At 35.0% G+C, this 22489-nt stretch overlaps 1 protein-coding gene across 1 annotated transcript; it reads right to left on the bottom strand.

Moving 5' to 3' along the window:
- Positions 1-918: 918 nt before the first annotated feature.
- Positions 919-20100, bottom strand: LOC104107197 (ubiquitin C-terminal hydrolase 12-like). Its single transcript, XM_009615933.4, has 32 exons — positions 19920-20100; positions 19558-19624; positions 18812-18959; positions 18559-18716; positions 16056-16321; positions 15763-15981; positions 15538-15646; positions 15313-15428; positions 14736-14834; positions 13596-13705; positions 11895-11969; positions 11503-11581; positions 11261-11407; positions 11100-11180; positions 10891-11010; positions 9152-9274; positions 6944-7021; positions 6732-6820; positions 6139-6247; positions 5971-6039; positions 5735-5845; positions 5379-5434; positions 5123-5300; positions 4895-4996; positions 4719-4790; positions 4326-4391; positions 3941-4006; positions 2766-2852; positions 2536-2652; positions 2325-2399; positions 2122-2208; positions 919-1590 (listed from the first exon to the last, which is right to left on the bottom strand). The coding sequence occupies exons 1-32, from the start codon at positions 19947-19949 to the stop codon at positions 1549-1551; spliced, it is 3351 nt and encodes a 1116-aa protein (XP_009614228.1). The 5' UTR covers positions 19950-20100; the 3' UTR covers positions 919-1548.
- Positions 20101-22489: the final 2389 nt, after the last annotated feature.

Raw genomic sequence — 22489 nt, forward strand, 5'->3', positions numbered from 1 at the left:
GAATCTACAGATGTTTAGATTATTTTACATTTACACTTGATGTGGTAAAACTAATTAAATAACCAAGCATCAGCATTTAATTAATGCATTTCCAAGTGAACAATTGCCTAGTTAGTAAGATTAGAAAAAAGAAACAAAACTTTGCTATCATAAAGGGATAAAAAGATTGAAGAAAAGGAAATTCATTGAATTATTTTTCAATTAAAACAAATAGCAAAGCATAAACATTAACTTTTTAAGTGTAGAATTGGTATTGAAATAATTATTAAAACATTAATATAGAGCAAAAAACAGAAACGGGAAGACAACGTGTACCTGGGCTAATCCATCAGACAATGAATCTAATAATAGGTGTCTTTGATTATAATCATAATAAAATGTAAGACCGTTTTGAGTTTCGCACCCTTTCAGAATCGGGTGTGTCCGTTTCTCTCTTACCGGGTTTTTTCTTTCTCTTTCTTTGTAAGAAGATACACAAATGCTAAATATTAAGCGGTGTTTCTTTCGGTCTTTTTTTTCTTTTTCTTTTTCCTTCTCATTTTGCATATGACGATTTAGATGCTGGGGAGTGTCTAGTCGCAAAGATAAAAAATAAAAACAAATCAAAATCCTCGAAGCTCGGCCTTCTTTATGCCCCCGTCAACTTAAAAAATTTAACTTAATCAGAAAAAGTGAAAATATTTGGGCGCAATTACGATTATAATTTGTACAAGCATGAAATAATACTACAGTTTGAATTTTGCACATTATATCAAAATAAATGATATAGCATTTTAAGCATATTAATATAACGATTGACTGCGAGGAATTAAAGAATTCAACCAAGAGTACATTTTCGAAATCTGGAGAATTATTTTAAGAGGGTCGTCGTATTATAGCAGATGTAAATACATAGGAAGCAAAATGAATACCGGGAGAGAATATAAGCATTCTGCTACTTCTATTTCATCTAAAATTAAACAGAAAAAGTAGAAGTACAATTGTTCTGATAAATGACAACCACAATAGATTTGTATTAACCTAAATTAATCATACAAATCTAATCTCTAACTACCTATAAGTGAGACATTTTGCAAATAAAGACACTATCGAATTTCGATAAATCCTTTTCAATTGTTCTACAACGTCACTATAGAATATCCCAGCCTTGTGTTCCTCTAGATCGTTATTTTTTCCATAGACATCTAATTATGGGAGAACTGAGAAAGTCAAAAGGGAGGAATAGAAACGAGAAAACAGGGCAATGTCAAAACGAACATCTATACCCTCTATACATGGGCCCACCCAAAAATCATGTGTATCGCCTAAAATTACAGTTGAATCAACGATTTCTGCCACCTAAACCTACTTGAATCGAATATTGTGTTGCTTGCCCAAATAGAATGTAAGCTCATATGCTTAACCACGTTCGGAGGGCAAAAGTTAAATTACCACCACGGAGACATCCCTGCATCAACTGCCACGCTGATATCTTCTGCTGAACCTAATGCTGCTTCTTTGCGAGATTTTACATGCCCCGCCGAAGAAATTGGTCAGCCATTTAGAAGATTAGTTGTAGATCCGAACAGGCTTCTCAAAAGTATGTCGGTTCTGCAGTACCAATATGAGCCAGTTATGCACCAACAATTAAAAGCTGGTAATATCACTTATGAATTACTAGTAAACATGATCAAATTAGCTGTCTGTTGGCTTACTAAATAAGGACACGTTCAGAATTATTTCTCGTTGTAAAAGGTAAGTCAAACAATATGTTAATGATCTCTGAACAGGTTAATCTTACGTGATATATTTCGATACAAGAATACCATTGAGCCCACAGGTAAAAGATTAAGAGAAACCAATTTCAAGCAACCAAGAATCGTGAAGTACTTTTATAGTCTTAGCTGCTTAGCATATATTCACGAATACAAAAGTATTCTCTTGTCCAACGGCATGTTGAAATCTAAAGTGTTTCCTTAAGTTGAGGATGGGGTAGTTGTTGCTCAACCAGCGTTAAAAGACATCTCACCAAAAGACCTCAAAAAAATTTAGCTGTTACATTTTTGCATTTCAATGATTAGAAGACTTGGATAGTTGGTCTTCTATGCCCACGCCCCCAGCATAACAGGAAAAGTAGCATACCTGGTTGCTAGCATATGACCTTTTAGGAGCATTGTCAGCATGCTCTAATCCAAGATACTGCTCCCAAGCACCATAAACATCTCTCCTCTGGAACCCAGTTAGGAGAACAAAATAACCCAACATTATACACATGGACGAGAGAGAGAGAGAGAGAGAGTGCAGGTAGGGAGGGAGAGAGATATGGAAAGAAAAGGGGCAAATACCTGAAAGCGATTGGACACAACATCTGAATCCTGGAGGTAGTCAGGACGGCCCATGGACAAAAACGCAAACTTCCACTGCATGGTGAAAGTAGAACGTGTAAATAAGTATAATAAATAAAACACATGTATCTTCTTTACTAAAAGTGAGCAGAGAATTTTCCAAGATTACTCAGTATAGAAACAAGAATGCAAAGCAAGAAAGATTGAGTACCTTCGAAAACTCCTCATCTGGAACCTGCAATTTTTTCTGGATGCGCGCTTTAATTTCAGTCAGTGTCTCACCCTCATGAATAACCAGGAAAAAGGGCTCCCCAAAGTTTTGTACGTGCTGCAAAGGGAATGAAATTAGAAATAGTTAATTGAGAAAAGAACTTCCAGCTGTATACACTGATTGTAACTATAGCTATATAAGCACTTTTCAATTTCTACACATGTACTTACTGCTTGATTTTGAGTCGTGTCCTTCATAAAATGGTAAACATGAATCAAGCGATCATGAGGACCCAGGTTTTTCTCCTCTTCGGGGATCTGTGATAAGAAAAGTTTGTCATCAATTAGATAACCATCTAAGACGTCCTTCAACTATTATAGATTGCAACTCTAACTGAAGGCTATAAACTTAAATAAACAGGACAACACCAGTGATCTAATCAAAGCCTAATGGACCAGCTGGACCGCAGATACTCAACCCTGCCCGCACAGCAGCACCACAACATTAAGGGAAAGAAGTGCAGTCATCCACCAGTACACACACTTTATTTGCAAAATACGAAAGCAACAACTAACAACAAAAACCTCATCATTCGTGTCAGTAAAATTCAAAGTTAAGTCCATCCGCAGGACTCTTGGCTTCTCCAGCCACAAAGAGTTCTGACTACAACCCCCTAATCACCCCTGCTTCCCTCAATCAATACATTAATCTCCCCAAAGTACAGCTGCCTATTAATGATTAACAGGGGACTAGCTCTCCAGAAAGACTTTTGTGTAGTTGAATATAAGCTACTTCATTAGCACATTGTCGCACTTAATTGCAAATTTTTCTTCATGATGTTCACATAAGTTTCTGGTAATGACACATAAGAAAATCAACTGGCACATGATTCTGCAGATATCTTTGACAGCAAAAACCATTCTTTGTGCATTTTTTGAGGCAACTGAACTGCAAATTTCCACCCAGGACTTTGAATTTGATATCTACATTGGGTTTACGGAATAATAAAACCTATAACTAAATTCCCAAACCAAAATTAGATAAACTCTTCCATACCCAAAATAGCAAAAGATAAGTTTCCGATTATCAGAATGAAAATGTGTATCTCACACTAGCCACCTTTTGCATTGGGTATAGCAATTATAGCAAGCGAAACACACCTACAGCAAATCAACGACATCTAAGAATGGTTTGAACAGATTTAAAGCAAAGAGAGCGAGAGCCCATATAATTATTTTATCAAAGTATACTGGATGATCTAGTTGGCAAGAAACGAGACAATCAAAAAGATTTCACTGAAACATTCAAATAGATGCACAGTCACCCCTAACTGCATATCCCAGCAAAATCAGAAATGCTCTTCTGCATAAAATAAAGGAAACCAACAACAGAATATCCGGCGTACCTCCTCTGCACGCAAGGTCCAGTATTGATCATTTATGTTCTCAATTCTCTCAGTTGGTGGAAAAATCTGCAAAATAAATATGGGGGATATGTCGGAAATGCTACCAAGAAGCAGAACTGAGAAGCACGATACTGCATGTTCTTTCATGAATTTTTATCTATTCAAAATGCATTGAACTGTTTGTGTTTGTTGTATGTGTGTTTTTATGTGTATTATGTGTGTTGAACTGTAATATAGGTCTGTATGTATAGGCGCGTACACATGCACAGAACCTTATAAGATTGGAAGATCATTTAGAAAACAAAAAAAGGTTTATCTGAGCATTGAAGCACTTTCAGAAGATACAAAACTACAGCAGAAGGAAGTTATGCAACATAAATGGTACCTTATATATTTTGTGGTAGAAAACTTCCAGCAATCTCAGTTCAGCATCTGGATGTGACAACTCAACCTATTCCATAACACGAGACAAGATCAGTAAACTTGACCTTACAGAAATAGATCTTAAAGAAATGAATTTCTAGAAGTGTACTGATCAGAGAACCATCCAATAAAATAAGTTAATTACATGACATTACATTCAGTATGCACATGAGGTAGTTCTCTCTAAATGAACAGTGGCATTGTATGTCGGGGGCAAGACACAAAAGGTTTTCCCTACATTTCTTCCTAGTTTCTACTTTCAGGTTTAAAAGTTTGTGGTAAAAACTATTTAAAGAAGGCATCACATTTTTTTTATCAAGGCATCACATTTTATAGCAATTTAATTCAAAAGTACCTTTGTCTTGAGATGATTAAGGACATCATCTACAGTACTTTGTTTCGGCAATCTAATAGTATGGATTGTAACCTGAAATGAACAGCCCAAGATTATATATTAGAGCGTAGGAGACTGTATAAACCCTTATCAAAAGAGACTCTGTATAAAAAGTATAAAGTATGTGTTGCACCTACTTCATCTTTTGCAGAATTATAGAAGGCGACTTTGAGAGTTTTTAAGCACTGCAGCTCTGGTAACGGAATATCGAGGACTTCATAATACAAAATGTCTGAAGTCTATCCAAAGAGGAGGGATGGTAAGAAAACGTAATCAGTTGTAAATAACTAAGACACATAAAATTTTAGTTACACAAAAAAATGCCAAGCAGCCCTAACCAGAGTAGACACTGTTCCTACAATTACCTGATTATAGTGAACAAGCATTTCTGTAAGACGGTCCACTCCTTGATACTTTATTGGCTGAGGTTTTGGCTGCTGTGAGTAGCAGTTATGTGACGTAAGCCTTATTTTTGATGGATCATCCAAGCCAAGATGGCGAGCCAATCTTTCAACTACTTCATCATAGTTGTTCTGCTTCGACCTGGAGTTTGTTTATCATCAATGAGTCAAAAAATACAGGAAAAAGCTTCTCACTGAACTTACTGAAACAGATACATACAACTCAAGACTGAAATCATCCTCCTTGGGTTTCTCCAATGAGCGGAAGCGAACAACCTGGAGACATCACATGGAAAACTCATAACCACGACAAAGATCAACATTTTGAGATTTACAAGACAATCAAGGAAAAGTACTATCTTAACTATCAAGCCACAAAAAATATTCAGAGTTCTTTTGAAACTTGACACCAATGAAACAGTGTCACCTAAAATTGAATTAAAGTGAGTACAATGGAGTAAAGGCAGGAGTACTACCAAAGGGACTGCCTTCATCAAAGGGAATTTTTTTATTTCAGAGAGGTAACTACCGATCTAGCTCCAAGAGGCATATGACATATCAAGGTGCAACACATACCTGGCGATTGTGCACGTACTCTAAAAATGAAGGAACGTCAGGAAATCGATATTGTTCACTAGTTTGACTTCGAAGGGGTTTCTGAATGCAAATAATGTCCCCATCTTCAAGCTGCAAAAGCAAAGGAGTATCATAAAACCATTCCAGTAGAAGAAACGATAACCAGAATAATTGAAAGCAATTGGCCATGCCGGCGAAGGCATAACAGTATACCTATGGCAAGTGATAGCACATACCTGACTGCCGCGAAATGTTAGCTTCCAGTCAATGGGTTCACACATCACGTTGGGATCAAATTTTATTTCCTGTCAATAAAACATGATATTAAGCATAACCTGAAAAGTCATCTATATTACTATTGAGATTTAACAAACTGGGAGCAATATAAGAAGAAAAACAATTACCTCAAAGAGTTCAATCTCTTCGTCAGGCGAAAAGCCAGCCAGTTCATTTAGCTTGGTCAATATCTCCAATGGCTTGCCACTACCTTTTACAAAGAGCCGCCCAACATACCTGATAACAAGGAAAACCAAGGAATTGACAAATCCCCATCCATTGTGTGGCCACTTATAAACAGACACCAAAATATGTGGACACTGACAACACAAGTTTCAAGATCTCAAATACATTAAAAGTTAGAATTGTCCCTGTAGTTTAATGTTCCTACGACATTGAATTAACAGATTGAGGTTCAACAATTAACTAATACTTCTCATGACTATAAGACCTCTTAACAGACTTTGTTTAATGTCTACATCAACTACAATAAACTACAGACTGTATTGAAACTGAAGTAATCTTTTTCCCACAGTAATCTCAAGTTACCTAAATTGTCACGCTTCACATCTCTACCATGTCTGCAGGCTCTAAGAGTGAGAAGAAGATGATGCACTTTTCATTTAGAAATGATATTTAGAGATCACAAATTAGACAAACATGGAAATAACTGCTCTTTTAAGACAAGGATCTCAAACAATAGAGAGGCAGGAAGAAATACCTCATCTCCTCTTTCAGAGGGTCATACAGTTTGAAAAATAGAAGAATATCTTCTTTGGTCTTCTCAGGTGGAGGACACGGTCGCAAATCCTGCAGAATACACAAACCAAAAAATTGCAAAAGATAAAACTTGACATGCACAAAAGTACAGCACCTTCCCCAAACAAAATTTCCGAACGCGAAACAGGAAGATGAGTAGCAATAATCCATTACCAGGCCAAATTCAACTTCCAAATAAAGTTTTAGCTCAGCGTTATTTGCTTTATTAGAGACCTCTCTCAGTTGTCCAACCTGAAACACATTGAGAAAGATCATTAGCACCAAGTTAATCAAGAAACAATCTAGTAATACAATGCTGAACATAAGTGACTAAAATAACTGGAGTAATTGTTAGACAATCAGTGCATATGTGATTTGTGGACTGGATAAGGTGGGATGAGTCATGCACAAATTAACATATCATCCTGGGTTGACTAATTCCTCCTCTCCCCAAGATTAAATCTCTTATATTGGGTTAAAAAGGAGTATTAGGATGCTAGAGAGAAATTGCAGATGTTTTGATGGGATCTCAACTCCTAATCACTCTCTTAAAGCAACTTGTCTAATCAATCAATTTACTTGGTTCAACCAGGCCCCTGTAACTTGCTTTAAATCTTTTTTGGATTGTGTATGCTCCTTAGTTATTCAGTAAGTTTTTGTATATGAGCAGACACACTTTTGCTGTATATTTTTGCTATGCATCTTCTTGATGTCATTTAATGAAATTATCTTACTTCATCAAAAAAAGGAGTATTAGGATGCTAATCCTGGCAATTTTCCACATCCCAAGAGGATTAGTCACCTTATTTATCAACAAAAAAAAGAAGATCAATCATCTTAAGGCCTCCCCAATGTCCCCATCCCACATCCAAAGACGGGATGAGATGATGACACATCTTGATGCCTCCTCATCCCCGGTCATCACGCAAAGAAATAGACCTTGAGCCTAACTTAACAACAAATGTTAGCTCATAAGACGAAATTGTCCAAGACTGTATAAGAAGACAACAGTCCATATCCTCAACCAACGTAGGCACTCTGACAACCCCGTGCTCTGCACACCCAAGGTTGGATATTTAGAGCGTGGACAACATAAAATGGAACCCAATATTGGGTAAACCAATGGGTCTGATACCATGTAAAGAAAATGGACCTTAGATCTAACTCAACTTCAAAAGCTAGCTCATAAAGTAAGGATGGCCCAAGACCATATAGAAGACAACGGCCCATACCATCAACTGATGTGGGATACACTACCACAAACTATGGTAATTTTTCCACATCCAAATAGGACGGGTCATCTTATTTATCAAAAAAAAAAAAAAAAAGAGGATAACTCAATTTGTTGCTTCCCATCTCACATCCAAAGACATGATGAGATACGACTCATCCTAATGTCTCATCATCACGCAAATCAAACATACTCTAAAAGGGAAGCACTTTTAAGAAGTTCCAAATGCTAAATATCCAGAAAATCATGTTTTTAGTCCCTTTTTCTTGAGAAGGGGAGGGCTGGGGAAGAGGGAAAAAATCAGCTGTGAACAAAAATAAACAGCAAAGTGTATCCAGTTACTCAGCAATAAACTCTGTCTAGATGCTCTATTTTTGGATGAGATCGTAATCCATTTGAAGATACAGATTTAAGATCAGCCATGAAAATACATCTGTTACTGACTGACTCGAGGAAGCATATTACCTTTTTGTGTTACAAATTAAGGCAGTACAAGATACGAGTACAAAAATATGAATACAAAACTCATCAATATGCAGAAGGAAGATAAAAAGGTCTCCCACATAACGAAAGATGCATTTCACAGAGAAACAAAAGAAGCAAAAACAAAAATGATTTGCATTATTCGGTATAAATGGTTATAGCATGCCCCTCAAACAGTTATCCCTAATTGTTGCTTTCCTAGACGTTCCATTTACACCTACTATAATGCAGCAGCAACAGATAACAAATCACTGCACTAACAAATCAAATACTTCATGCTTGATCTTAGCATGACATTCTTTGCTTGTCTAATACTGGACATTCCCTCGAATGATCTGCAGATGTATTGAAAGTATTGATTCATTATTTTCTCTCTTCGTCTGTTTTTAACAACAAAAATCTATTTTGACCAAAGCTTTATTCCGACTAAATGTCAATCAAATTGTACTGACAGATAGTAAATATGAAATTTGTCCTGGAATCTTTGGATCAGTATGTCGGTGCAAGCAGAATAGTAGAAGTGATTGGAACACTTGTGTGGTTTATATTTGGCAGTTGCTCACTACTTAGAAAAGGAGGACACTTTCTAGAACCTGGATACAACCGTGGTGCACTCCCAATTCAGCTCCACAGAACACAACAGAAAGGTAGACAGTCAGACAACTTACAGATTGAGTTTCCTCTTGAGGTGTCAATGGCCGATTAGGCCGATAAGTGTGGTTTTGTCGTTTTGCCCATAGCCAATAACGCTGAAATTGCACCGGTATACCCAACTCCTTAGCAACTTCCTCCTGAAGAAAGGCTTACATTAGATAACAACAAATATAAGAGATACAAGGATTGACCAAAATAGACAAAAATAGGCTATCTAACTGTTTGACTTAGCATACAAAAAGCTGAACCATCATATCCCAGCCATGAGATTCCATTTTCTAAGAATCATTCACCTAATTTGGCAATCAGAATTATCTCATCACTCAAGGCTAGACATTAAAATCTGAATATCAAAATCTAATTCCCATTACACCATATTTGAGAAGTCATAAAAGTTGCACATGACACTCCATTATTGGGACTTGGACTCCAAGAATCTATATGATCTTGTAAAATTATGTTACCAAATCATCTAAAAGCTTATATTGTTTGAGATGGGACACTTTTATCTATTGTTTTATGGATGCAACATGCCCCCTCACATGTGGACCTAATTGTTTTTATAGGACCCAATTTTTTCTTTTTGATGAAGAGGACCCAATTTTTTTCTTGAGCGAAGCACATGGAGATATTTTGTTCAAGGGTATATGTGCGACTTAAAATCAGAACTTGTCTGCTAAAATACCATATTGAATTATGTAACTACCCAATCAAAAAACAAAGTTGTTTAAGAGGAGACATTTCTCTTGTGTTTGTAGTTCTGAAGCAAATTTTAGAGTTTTTAACCAAAATTGTCCCTTGTCTTTAAGGGTAGGTCTAACTTTGTCCTATATCTATTACCCTAAGCACTTATTGTCCTTTAAGTTTACTAAAGTTAAGCAGGTTTAGTCTACCTAAAAAATTTCAAATGGAGAGTCCTAATATAAACGGAAGATGCATGGGTCATTGTCGTCAATGGGTAAAAAAGAGATTTTGACCGGACTGTTCATGTTCTTTGAAATCCCAATTCCATTTTCCCCCAATTTGTTTAACCTCATCAGAGCCACCTTTTCCTTGTTTTGCGGCTATACATGCCCTTTGCCTTTAGCATCAACTTTAACTTGCCTTCTATCATTTTGTTTTTCTAAGTTTTGAGATTGAAAGAGAATAGAATAGGGACAAAGGAAGGAACTAAAGAAAACTACGTTTTTCCATCTCCAGATTAACAATGAATCGATCTCCAGTGAATTTTATCAATGAGGATATGCTGTATATATACTTTGGAACTGCTCCTGCCTATAAACTACATGTCTACACCTATTAACCCAACCTAACTTTGAAAACTCACCTCACCCGTGTTTAGAAATTGTGAAACAAAATGACACAAAAAAGAATTCTTATGGTTCACTACATCGGTTCTGCAAAATTTGAGTACTGAAAGTTTCTTTACCCAGTTGACTCAGTGAAATCACTGTTAGTTTTTAGGTCTCCCTTTCGGTCTTTTGTTAAATGGGCTAAACCTGCTCAACTTTAGCAAACTTAAAGGACAATAAGTGCTCGGGGTAATAGATAAAGGACAAAGTTAGACTTACCCCAAAAGATAAGGGACAATTTTGACTAAAAATTCCAAATTTTACACAGTATGTACATATTATGCTTCATAAGAGTAACCAAAACAGCAATGACGATGTAAATTTTCAAAATCCATACAAAATTTAATATTTTGTAAGTAAGTCTGTACAAATACAAAATGCAAAACAATGACGAATAATACCTTGAATTGTGTAAATGCCATCTGTTTCTGGATACGGAAACTACGGACTTTGTCATGATCTACGAGATCAAAATAAATATCCTTTCCAATTTGTTCACCAAGGTCTTCATCGCGAGCAACCTAAGTATATAACACGAGCGTTTTCAGTAAGGTTTCCAAATTACAAAGATGCAAGCAGTAAGGGGCAGGGACTAGGTTTTGAAGGAAACCTTGATTATTGTATAAAGGTGAGCCTCTGCTTTTTCCTTTCTCTTTTGCTCCTTTTCACCTTGCTCTTTCTTCAGCCTTACCTGCAAAATGTAAATAGAAGATGACACAACTCAACCATAATATCAGGAATTAAATGGACAGAGGTCTATCGTACACCCACCCTGAGATGCTCTGCTATGTCCTTTTCGTCCACATTGCATATAATCTTTTCTTTGTCACTTTCACGTATATAAACAAGCATATATGCATTTGAATACTTTGTAAATTTGAACGGTGAATTGTTGAACCCAGGGTTTGCATGAGGTAACTGTTACAAGAAGCGGAGAATGAACATCAACTACAATACACGAAAAATAATGGACATGCATATAACTTAAAGGACAACAAAAATTGGACAAATACCTCTTCCTCACCACCATATTGTTCTTCCAAAGCCCTCTTCGAATCTTCTTTTGTCACACGCTCATCATCAAATTTAAACCTAAAAGTAATAAGCAAGTAAGTGAATCTTAATCAAGATGAGCAGTAGAAACTAGAAAGATTATGCCAAGGAAGTGAAATAGCTATAAACAATGCTCGAAGAGCGACAGCTTCCCAAAATTGATCATGCATCTTTCTATTTCGAAAAGAAAAAAGAACAGCAGGATAATTTCCGTTGCCTTAAAGATGATTGAATTTTCTTTCTGACGACCCAGAGTAACTGAGAGAATGCTAAAACAAATACATGGCACAGAAAAATCAAAGAATTGAAGGACAATGAAACAAGTCTACTGACTGCAACATACTCTACATACCATTGATCAGAGAGTGTTGGCCTGATATAAGCATAATAGTGTCCCCCGTGGACCCCACCACTGTGAACCAGAACACTGAAAACAAAAAAAGAACAAAAGATCATCACCTAGTCATCCTGTCATTCAGAAATCTATGTCAGGTATACAAAGATTAAGAATCCAAAGATATCATGGTCTAGACTGCAAAAGCAAACCCATATATCATTCTTTTCACAACGCAAGAAGAATTTATCAAACTAGAACACATAATGGAGGAGGGATAGATGAAAACAACATTCCCAATCGCAAATGCAGCTAGTAGAGGACGAGGGAAAGAGAGAGAGGAAGTGGGGGAGCAAGAGAAAAAAGGAGGGTGCTAAGTTTCAATATGGACAGCATCATCCAATTATAATGGTACCTGATTAAGCAAAAAAGGTAAAGAACATTTTAAGATTAGAATCCTCCTTACATGGATAGGAGACTAAGAACTCCAGCTGTGTAATCTCCTATTAGGAGGGAGTGGACTCACCTATGAGCAATCGTGCTACTAAACTTTTAAGTGTGTAGCACAATATAGGCAAGATGACGTTCAAGATTAACCACCGCTAAAAATTTGAAAGGAGTACTAGGAAGTGCAGAAACGCTTTGATCAAATAAGCATGTGTCAAACCATAAGGTAGAAGTGACTTCAAAGTTCTATGATAAAGTTTGTGGGCATTAAAATAAGGTAAAAAATGGAGGTAGAGTAGACAACATAAGTCCAACACCAAGTTTCTAAATCCGGCTATCCTTCGGGCAAAAGCAATTCATGTCCACATTAGCATATCCCTAGCATCATGCTGATGCATGATTTCTGACACTAGGATGCTATAGCGGACAACAGAAGTCAGCATTGAAAAGAAAACAAATTTACACAATCAAAGTAAATTAACTTGGAAACAGAAGATGCACAATAGGTAGGGGTCACACCTCATGAACCAACACACAAAACTTGCTTGGGACAAAAAAAACAACCTTGGTTCTCTGTATAAGGACCTCTGTTTCCCAATTTACATGTTTACCAGCGTTCTGCTGTAAAATGTTTGGAGTGGAACTCAAATTGATGGAATGCGAAAGTAAGAGTCTTACCTATTGCTACCAATGCAGTGTTGTTAGAGTTTCAAATAGGAAAGTTCTCAAAAGATGAAATAATTTAAGCCCAATTTGATAAAGGGAGTTACAAAAAGATTATATTTCTCGACAGATGGCTGATTTTGCACAGCTTAACGAGTGGGAAATCATGTTGTTAGAAGCATTCTTATTATGTCTCAGAAACTAAAGAACCTCCGGAACATCTAGTCTAAACAAGCCACATTGTCAAGTAAATGTTTATTGGCCAAGGTGAACAGCACAGAATTATGCATAACTGTAGGTAGAAAAGGAAGAAATAAAAAGAGTGATAAAATTGATTCGGATATTGAGGCTGTTATGATTAGATGATTCAAATTTGTATGCAAAAACAGGAAGATCTGACCAGCTCAACTAATCACAATTCACAAGCATAAAGTAAGTAAATTTACCAAAAAAGAAATTTGTTAACATGACAAATGTGAGATGACCAAGGAATTCTCTCAATACAACTACATGCCATGATGTAAGATCACATCCCAAATGGCAAGAAAAGGAGCATTAAGAGAATAAAAAAACATTTATGCTTCATCTGAGAAGAAAAAAAGTTGATACCTGTGAAGCGTATAGAGATTGCGAACACTTCGATCTGCATCAGGAGATAAGTATTTGCCATTCTCTCTATCAAGATCGAGTTCTAAAGGAAACTCATATCTGTCGTTTATCTATTTAAGCAATTCAAAAATAGATTCAGTAATTTATTTATTTTTTTGAGGAAAGAGATTCAGCAATTATTATCACAAGGAAAGCATACTGCATTAATCAGCAAGCCGGAGGAAGATATAGGTCAGATCCGTTTAAAGCTACTAAAAGAGTGATCCAGAGATGAGTTAATTCCTTAACCTCAATATCAAAAAGAGATAAAGTAAAGACCAGATGTCAGGTAGATGGTAAAAGAAGTGTCGACCTAGTAAAAACAAGACTTCCAATATTGTCCTACCCCTACTTTCAGCACCCGCAGTAATTATTCATTTCATTCTTAACAATTAGGGTATTTTATGAGCTCCAGTCTTTTCAATCTTTTTCTTTCTTTAGTTTCTGTCTTAACAGAATAAGCTGAAAAGTTAGGAATAATTCTTAGCTTCAGACTGACAAGGAGACTCTCACATTCATTTCCATCTCTTTTTGTTTTAAGCCTATTTGGAGATATTGGCATAAAGAGTTAATGAATTTAATCACATACATTTACCTTCTTAAGTCATTGACTGATAATTCTAGGTTGCTAATGATTAAGGTAGCAATGAAATGGGAAAACCACATAAAATAGAATTACTGACATTGTGACATATTTCAGACGTTTTATAAGCATCCAAGGATGTGGCATAAAGGTCAATAAAGCTTAGGATGAACTATGGGAGATAAGTTTTCAAATCTCAGTAGAGGCAGAAAAAGAATCAGTGACTTATTCTCATTAGTCTAAGACTCTAAGTCTTGTTTCACAGAGTTACCCGGTATTTGTACCGGTGAAAGTAGTACCTACCAGGTGAATTAGTCAAAATGCACACTCATTGGCCCGAACACCAGAGTCATCACAAAAAAAAAAAAAAATCTATCATAAACAAGCTTGCATATGGTTTAGAAAACAGTAACATTCAACTGAACAAAATAAAGCATTTACCCTTCTTGGTTAGGCCTATACAATCACGTGCCGAGTCAATTTTATACTTAATCATATGAGAGGAATAGAATAAATACCTTGACCATAGTATCCCGAACAAAATCATATTCAAATCGTTTTAACTGAAGCTGAAGAACAGGGGGGAAATCAATGAAAAGCACACCTTTTCGAGCATCCTGAAAAATGGAAATTCGGGTAAATAGCAATAAAGATAACAGATACCACTACACTAACACCCAACCAACTACAGCCTCATTTTCTTTCTTTCTTTTTCCTTTTTTGGATGAATACAAAGGAAGGTAAAGAAGTGCTGCTTGTGGGATTTGAACCCGCGTTGGCAGCAAGAATTTTCGAAAGGTGTCTTAGAGAAAGTGAGCTAAGGTGGTCCCTCACATGTACAACAAGCCTCTTTTATTTGATAGGAGGGGAAACCTAAGTAAGAAACACAAAACACCTATCAGGTGAGTTTGCCAAATTTTCTCTCTTTGATTTTTGTTCTCTGGTGAGTAACCCATTAGTATCTTTTTGTCCTCTCCATACACTTAATTTCAAGTTCCAGTTATAACCTTCCCTTTTGTGGTTCAAAGTAAAGTTACAAATTTTATATCTAAAAAGCCTGCAAACCGTCATACAAAATCAGGGATGGGATTTGACCTGTAAACCATATTTTTCTGCATGGTACTTATTATCACCCTCAAGGCGTTCTAATTCAACATACTTGTCAAAAGAAGCATAGACATCACGACACCCTTTGACATCAAGCTGCAAATCTGTCAAAAGAGACATGATTGCAAGTTAAATTGATACTGAGGCATCTCGTATTTTACAAAGAAAAAAAAAAGAACCCCATGAGAAATTAAATACTGGTTCCATAGATACCATAAAAAGATTCTTTTCTTGTTGATTTATAGTCCACATTGATACATTCAATATAATTCATATGATGCCCCTCGAATAATTGTTGTATTGTGCCCTCTACAACGGTTCCCTGAGCCAAAGAAACCAAAATAATCTGTAAACAATTATCTCACTTCTAAATAAACATACCATCCAAGATCCTATTTGTTCTTAGGGTTCATGTTTGTAATCATTATTACAAATTACCTTCATCTTATCTTCAAGTTTTTCACAAAGAACCCTGTTAAGTTCTTGTACATCATGCTGCATGAAAGAATCATAGGTATCCCATCCAAAGGACTTTGTCAATTCTTTTGTTGCTACACTAGTGTCACTGTATTGTAGCTTATAAAACAAACTCTGAAGAGCCAAAGGGATGCTCCCGGATGGATTGTCATTCTCAGTTGTTGGCATATGATACACAGCCTGAAACATGTATAAACTAGTCATCTCAGGAAAATTAATTATCAAAGAAAGTTGTCATGCCTTTCAAGGCTAACCTTTCTAAAGTAAGGAATATGGTACAATGTTTGGAGGAGAGAGTTCATATAACAAGTAGCTCCCTGATTCTTAAGGCCAACACAACCCGTCTCCTTCTTCGAGTCGTGAGACCAGTAATCAATGACCCTACGCACAGCAACATCAGCTTCAACTATTACTGTATCATCCACAAGATAACCTCTGATAGGATCATATAATTCACTAAGAGGCATGAAGGACGTGAAACCCCAGTCACTCTCTCTTGCATTAAACTGGTGTTGAGTATCTGCCACAATAATCATCTTTTGGAAATAAGTTTCCGAGATTGCACCAAGAAGGTGCCAATATATACAGAAATACCAGCCACAAGAATCATACATTAACGAAAAATCAGCAGTCTACTTACCAAATCATAATATTTATTTGACATAATTAGACCCCTCAAAGAGGAGAGAACGCCAAAAATAGCATCTATAAGGAATAAAAAGCTGAAGAGACTAGAGAACGCACGGAGTCGCACAAGCTTATTGTAAATTGAAAAGGAGGAGATCAAGGATATTCTCAAGAGAAGATGCCAATACAATTAATATTGTCCTTCCAATTTATTTCCCAATTATGATTTCATTCTATCTTTCTGTTGCAAGGGTTTGTAAATCTTGGCATCGTCTAAGTTTCTCTAATAAGCTGTTTCAAAATCCTTTATCATTAGAGCTTTAAAGCTTCAGCTCAATAACATTTATAGCAGTTTCGCATTCGACTTCAGGAAACATCATAGAGTAAAAATATAGCCAACAATATTCCAGTCAGATCATTTCCCAAAAAGAGAAACATAGACCATCCACATCCTTCATGCAGTCATCCATATCACAACAATAGTTTCAAAATAAGCGGATATTTACTGATCAAAAAGAAAGAATAAGGGGATATTTAATCTGCTATCCGAAAAGGAATGAAAACTCAGAGAATCAACTAAATCTGCTTGTGTAAGCACATCAAGCAGCAAATTGGAAGAAAACAGAAAAACAGATGATTATAGACTATGATTATTTATCTTTAAAAAAAATAGTCAAATAAAATTTCCCTTCACTTCTAATGTAAATCATTGAAGAAAGAGCCTGAACTTCTTGTACTAGTGCAAGACTCAAATCCTTGCTTCTTTTTTATTTTGTCCACTCCTTTTATTTTTATTTTTTCGGCCAAGTAAGATGAGTTTCAGTACTTGCACCAAGAAGGTGTTGTGTGCATGCATCCAAGGGTATGGCCTAGTGGTCAATAAGTGGGTTGAGTTACCCGGTCCCTGTGCTGGTAGGAGACAGCAGGTACCTCATGAAATTAGCCAAGGTGCGAGCAAGCTAGCCCAGACACAACGGTTATTAAAAAAAAGGTGCTACATGCACAATGCTTGCTAACTGTAAACCCATACCAAGAAACACTGATTCGTTGAGCTAATACAGAGAATTTTTCAGAGCATCCAATAGGATATTGCAGAATGAACACCAAGTAGAAAAAAAATAATAAGAAAGACAGCATATATTCTTCACAATGAATAATCTCTTCTATGGACACAAAATAATTATATCTGGAAACACTACTAGATGACTGATTAATAAAGCCTTAGTCAACATCCTAAAATGACTAACAAGGGGCGGCCTAATAATCAGATATTGTAAGAACTAATGAATCTCCTTTCATCAACATCATCCCACGAAGTCCAGTGGTCCAATATAAAACAGGCCTTTCTAAGAAGTACCAGAAGAGCACAGAACGATGCTAAAGGTGAACCTGCTACTAAGTTTTCCTCCAATAAGATGAAGCACATCTTACAATTTGCATTTACACATGCCTATACCAACAAGACAGCTCATGCAATCTCAATTTTCCCCTCACTTATTATAGTTGGAAGCATATTTCGGTTTTTTAATCAGTAAAGAAAATTCCATTCAGAATGGGAGCACTAGGAAAGTGATGAAATACGTACATCAAAATTGAAAGAGGAATTTCATTATTCCAGTATGGAACTAATGAAATCTGTTAAAGTTTTTGCCTCATTTACATATTCCATTCAACATCAAAACTAGAGAACAGTATAAATTTAAGCTTGAAATACACCCGGGTTTTCCTTCAAAACATATCTTGATTCTCTCTTTCGGCAATGTCCACTAAATGCAGGGTAGTACAGTGTTCCCAATTCTCTCTGTTATTTGCTCAATCCTTTTCTGACCCAGCAGCTGGCACATTTCACAATTAGTTAAAAATAAAAGTCCTAATTCAAGTTGGGTGGACATTCATTAATCACTCAGTTCTTTATCATCAAAAAGCTAACAGTTATGCACATGATACCACCTGAAACAAGTAAACCAGGAGAATCTATTATTTCACAACTTCTCTCCAAGTAAAAAGCGACGTCTCAAAAGGCCCAAATATATATCACTTCTTAAACCAGCAGTTAATATTTTCTCCTACTTGACTCAGTCAAATTTTTCAGAAATTCACATCTCTAGTTCAATAAGCAAGATTTCTGACCTTTTCTCACTGTAAACTTGTTATGGACTCGGTTGAGAACAGCTAAGCTAAACTGAGCATGTCTACTCCACCCGTAAGGCAATGCCGGCGAATCTGCAACATCTAAATACATTGACAAATGGTCCACGTTGTTCCCTTTAGGAAATATCAATATCCTCCTGCCACACATATTGTACCATTAAGTACATCGAATCACCTATGTATTCAAACGATAAAGCAATCCATCAAAAAATCTAGATACTTAAAAGATTACCATTTATATCCTCCCACATGGAAAACATCCGAGTATAGCTTCTTTGAATTCAACCTTGAAAAGTTCTCTATTGTCCATGTGAACCGAGCAGATGGCGGATCATCCACTGGCGGTCCATCCACCGTACTAGCTGTATCCGCAGTCGCAACTGCCAACAATAAAAAGTGCAAGTTCAAACGGAAATCTCAAAATCCACAAAGTTCACAATAATCATCCAGAAACATGCTAGTAGGGGGAAAAAACAAAAGAAAAGTGGATTCAGATAACTACAATCCACCAAAACTACTGTAATATATAAGTGAGTTTAAGTTCTATGTATTGACAGTTTAAAAAATATTAACACAACCAGGTTACTTAATAGGTAGGATTTTAACTAATATCAACCAAAGTGTATAGAAATATTCACACTATCAGGTCACCCAAAAGATATGACGATATCTATAGGTAACCTCCATAAAAGGTGGGATTCACTATCTCGAAAATAAGGCATGCTACCTGCTCCAATATGATCTAATAGCGCAAAAATAAATGTACACTGTCGCTAGATATTAGTTAAACTCATTAGATAATTACAGGTAAATCTCTTAATAAACATTAAAAGAACCTGCTATCACAAGTTTATATTCACTGATAGTTTAAAACACCTGCTATCACAAGTTTATATTCACTAATAGTTTAAAACAATCTTTACAGTGCATAAAACCTAAATCCTATATCAGTGTAGGAAAAGTTAAAAAAAAAAATACCTTCCATTGGCTGAGGACCTTCAACGGGAAAATCTGAATTAGGAACGAGCATCTCGTCCTCTTCTGGCTGCCAAAAAGAAAAACAGCTAAAGTTTAATATTTGATCTAACAATACCTCGCACTTTTGATTTAACCTAATCCCTAGAATTTCACCATTGCCGCATTTAAATCAAGACGTTTTAATATAAAATTTCAATCCGCCATCGCAGCTAAATGAAAATTCACCACTTATTCAATCCAATAACAATCAAAATCTACGAAACTCTACTGAAAAGAAGTTCCTTTTCACAGTTTAAAAAAAAATCACTTGGAAGTGAATTTCCGCTGTAAGAAGTGCGCGAGACGAGAAAGAGATTACGTACATCTACTGGAGGAGGAGTCATGAGAGTCATTGCCGGATAACAGTGATCGGAAAATCGGCGATTCGGCGATGAAGAAATCGGAGATGAGAAGAAGAATGCAATGTATAAAAACGATCGAATCGATCCAAGGATTTTCTTGAGTTCGAATCCTTGGGTTAGGCGACGGAGAAAGAGAAATTAGTAATGAAATTTTTAAAAAAAAAAGGATTTAAATTGCAAAGCGTAGTTTTGGGGATTTAATCGGTATTTTGTTAGCGTATTTTACCTATATCTTTTTGGATTTAGACAATGTAACTTTTTTGGATTTAGACAATGTAATTTACTGTGTTCTATCTTATTGTAGTTGGTCATTTACTTTACCTCCAATATTAACAAATTAGGCTTATCACATGGGTTAAATCCTATAGGGGTTAACGTGTTTAATTTTTAAAAATAGAAATGCATTATTTTGTTTTGTTTATATAAGACGTGAGCATTTGATTTAAGAATATAAAAAAGTGCAACTGTAATAAAAACAAGTAATTTATTCGAAAGTTATTAGATTATACAAACATTAAGTCTTTGTTGTGTTTGAGATAGTATTTTAAGAAGAAATCAATGTGCAATGAGCATTGTATTTTCAGGTTTTATTCTCTTTTTCACTTTGGGTGCGTTGAAAATTTGTACTTAAAAGATTAATTGTTGTCAAGGTTAAAGTTTTTTCTCTATCAATGTTAGAGTGATTGAATGCATTTTGTTTTTAGGACAACTCGTGTCATATTCTCACACTTAGTTAGGTTAAAGTTGTCAATCAACCAATCAAGCAGCTAATCTTCATTTTCAAATTACAACGGGTGAAAATCATTTTCGGCTCATTTGTTTATACTTTACTGAGGTCTGAATCTTAATTATTCAGATCCCATATATTAAGTACGTTTGTTTTTAAATTTTAAATCTTAATCATTCAGATATTAATCATTAAGTTTGTTTATTTTTTTAACTTCACACTTAATGGGTCTTATTATGTCTCTGTGATTAAGATCTATAACAAAAACTTAATTCTATCGAGATGTTATCATTCACGTTCATTATTAATTGTCACCACCTCTTGATATTATCAACTATTACCATGCCACCCACCAGCACCTCCTCATCCTCCTCAATCATAGCCGTCACTATTGTCGACAACCACCAACCACTACATCTAGTCAACGTTCACACGCACCACCGTTAACCATCACCGCCACTAACTACCTTATTTTTAAAATATATATATATATATATATATATATATATATTATTGATAGAATATTAGATTAATTAGTATTTTATTTGAATTTTATATTTATTAATTTTTAAATAAATATAAATTTTATACATTTATATATTAAAAAACAAACAGTCTTAATCATTTAGTATTCACATCTTAATACATATCAAATATTCAAATATGTATTCAGATTCAGATGTCTTAATCTCAATGCACATCTTAATATTCATATGTGTATTTAGATTCAGACGTCTTAATCTTTAAAAAAACAAATGAGTTTGATCCCAAGTTTGTCTTAAAAATCAAATTCCTCCTCTAACGTTAAACAATAAACATTCTGCTCCCCGTATCATATGCATTGTTTATTTTACCCTTGACATTTTCAATTGCTCCTCTATGCATATAAGTTTTTTGTTATATTTAAATTGGTAAAACACTTAGCTAAATATCTTGTTTTGAATTTTATAATTAAAGCTCAATAAAATTTAACTAGACTAGTACTTTTATAAATTTTTAACAAAATTCATCGTTACTCCTTTTTATTGTTAGTTTAATGTTAAGTATATGTTTAAGTTTTATTTCCTCTTTTATTATATATATACACATACATAATTATGAATTATTATTTTTATTAACTAAATATATTTTAAATTGTAATTTAAAGAACATCCAAGGTATAAATATATAATATTTTAGGAATTTATTATAAATTTAACTTTATTTTTATATTACTGCGCCACATTTTATTTGATTGATATTAACAAGAGCTTTTACTCCAATATTTTAATTCTGCCCATTTCTTTCATTATTCAATTTCAATAAATTATGAGTATATGATTGATTATCATTTTTTAATTTTTATTTTAAAAAAAAATGATTTTCACTATAAGTAAATTCATAACGTAAATTAAGAAAAATATCATGATGTTAAAAAGGTAAAAAAAAAAAATATCAACCAAGGCTGATAAATATGAGGATAAAATGGGCATTTTAAAAATATAATTGAGTTTCAAGGAGCAGAATATCTATTGTTTAATGTTGGAGTAGGAATTTGATTTTTAAGATGAAGTTGGGGTATCAAAATGATTTTCACCCATTTACAACTAAAGTATTCAATTCAATCACTTAACTTTTAATTTTCAAGTTAACTAAGCGTTCATAAGAAGAGTAAATTTACCTGTTCGGTTAAATGTTTTTCAAAACAATAATCTATCACCTCTTCAATTAAAAAGTGAAGTCAACGAGAAAAACAAAATACTCATTGTCAAGGTTCTCAAAAGGATTAAAAATGACCAGCAATTTATGGTTTAGTATACTAGTA

Source organism: Nicotiana tomentosiformis, chromosome 5 (genome assembly GCF_000390325.3).
Source record: "Nicotiana tomentosiformis chromosome 5, ASM39032v3, whole genome shotgun sequence".
NCBI lineage: Eukaryota > Viridiplantae > Streptophyta > Magnoliopsida > Solanales > Solanaceae > Nicotiana > Nicotiana tomentosiformis.

Bases quoted from the DNA above. Each gene is read 5' to 3' on its own strand.
- LOC104107197 (XM_009615933.4), bottom strand. From the start codon at position 19,949: ATGACTCTCATGACTCCTCCTCCAGTAGAT. The intron at 15,647-15,762 runs GTAATTTGTAAT...TCTTTGGCTCAG, and splicing joins AACTTGAAGATAAGATGAAG to GGAACCGTTGTAGAGGGCAC. The intron at 5,846-5,970 runs GTATGTGCTATC...TTGCTTTTGCAG, and splicing joins TAACATTTCGCGGCAGTCAG to CTTGAAGATGGGGACATTAT.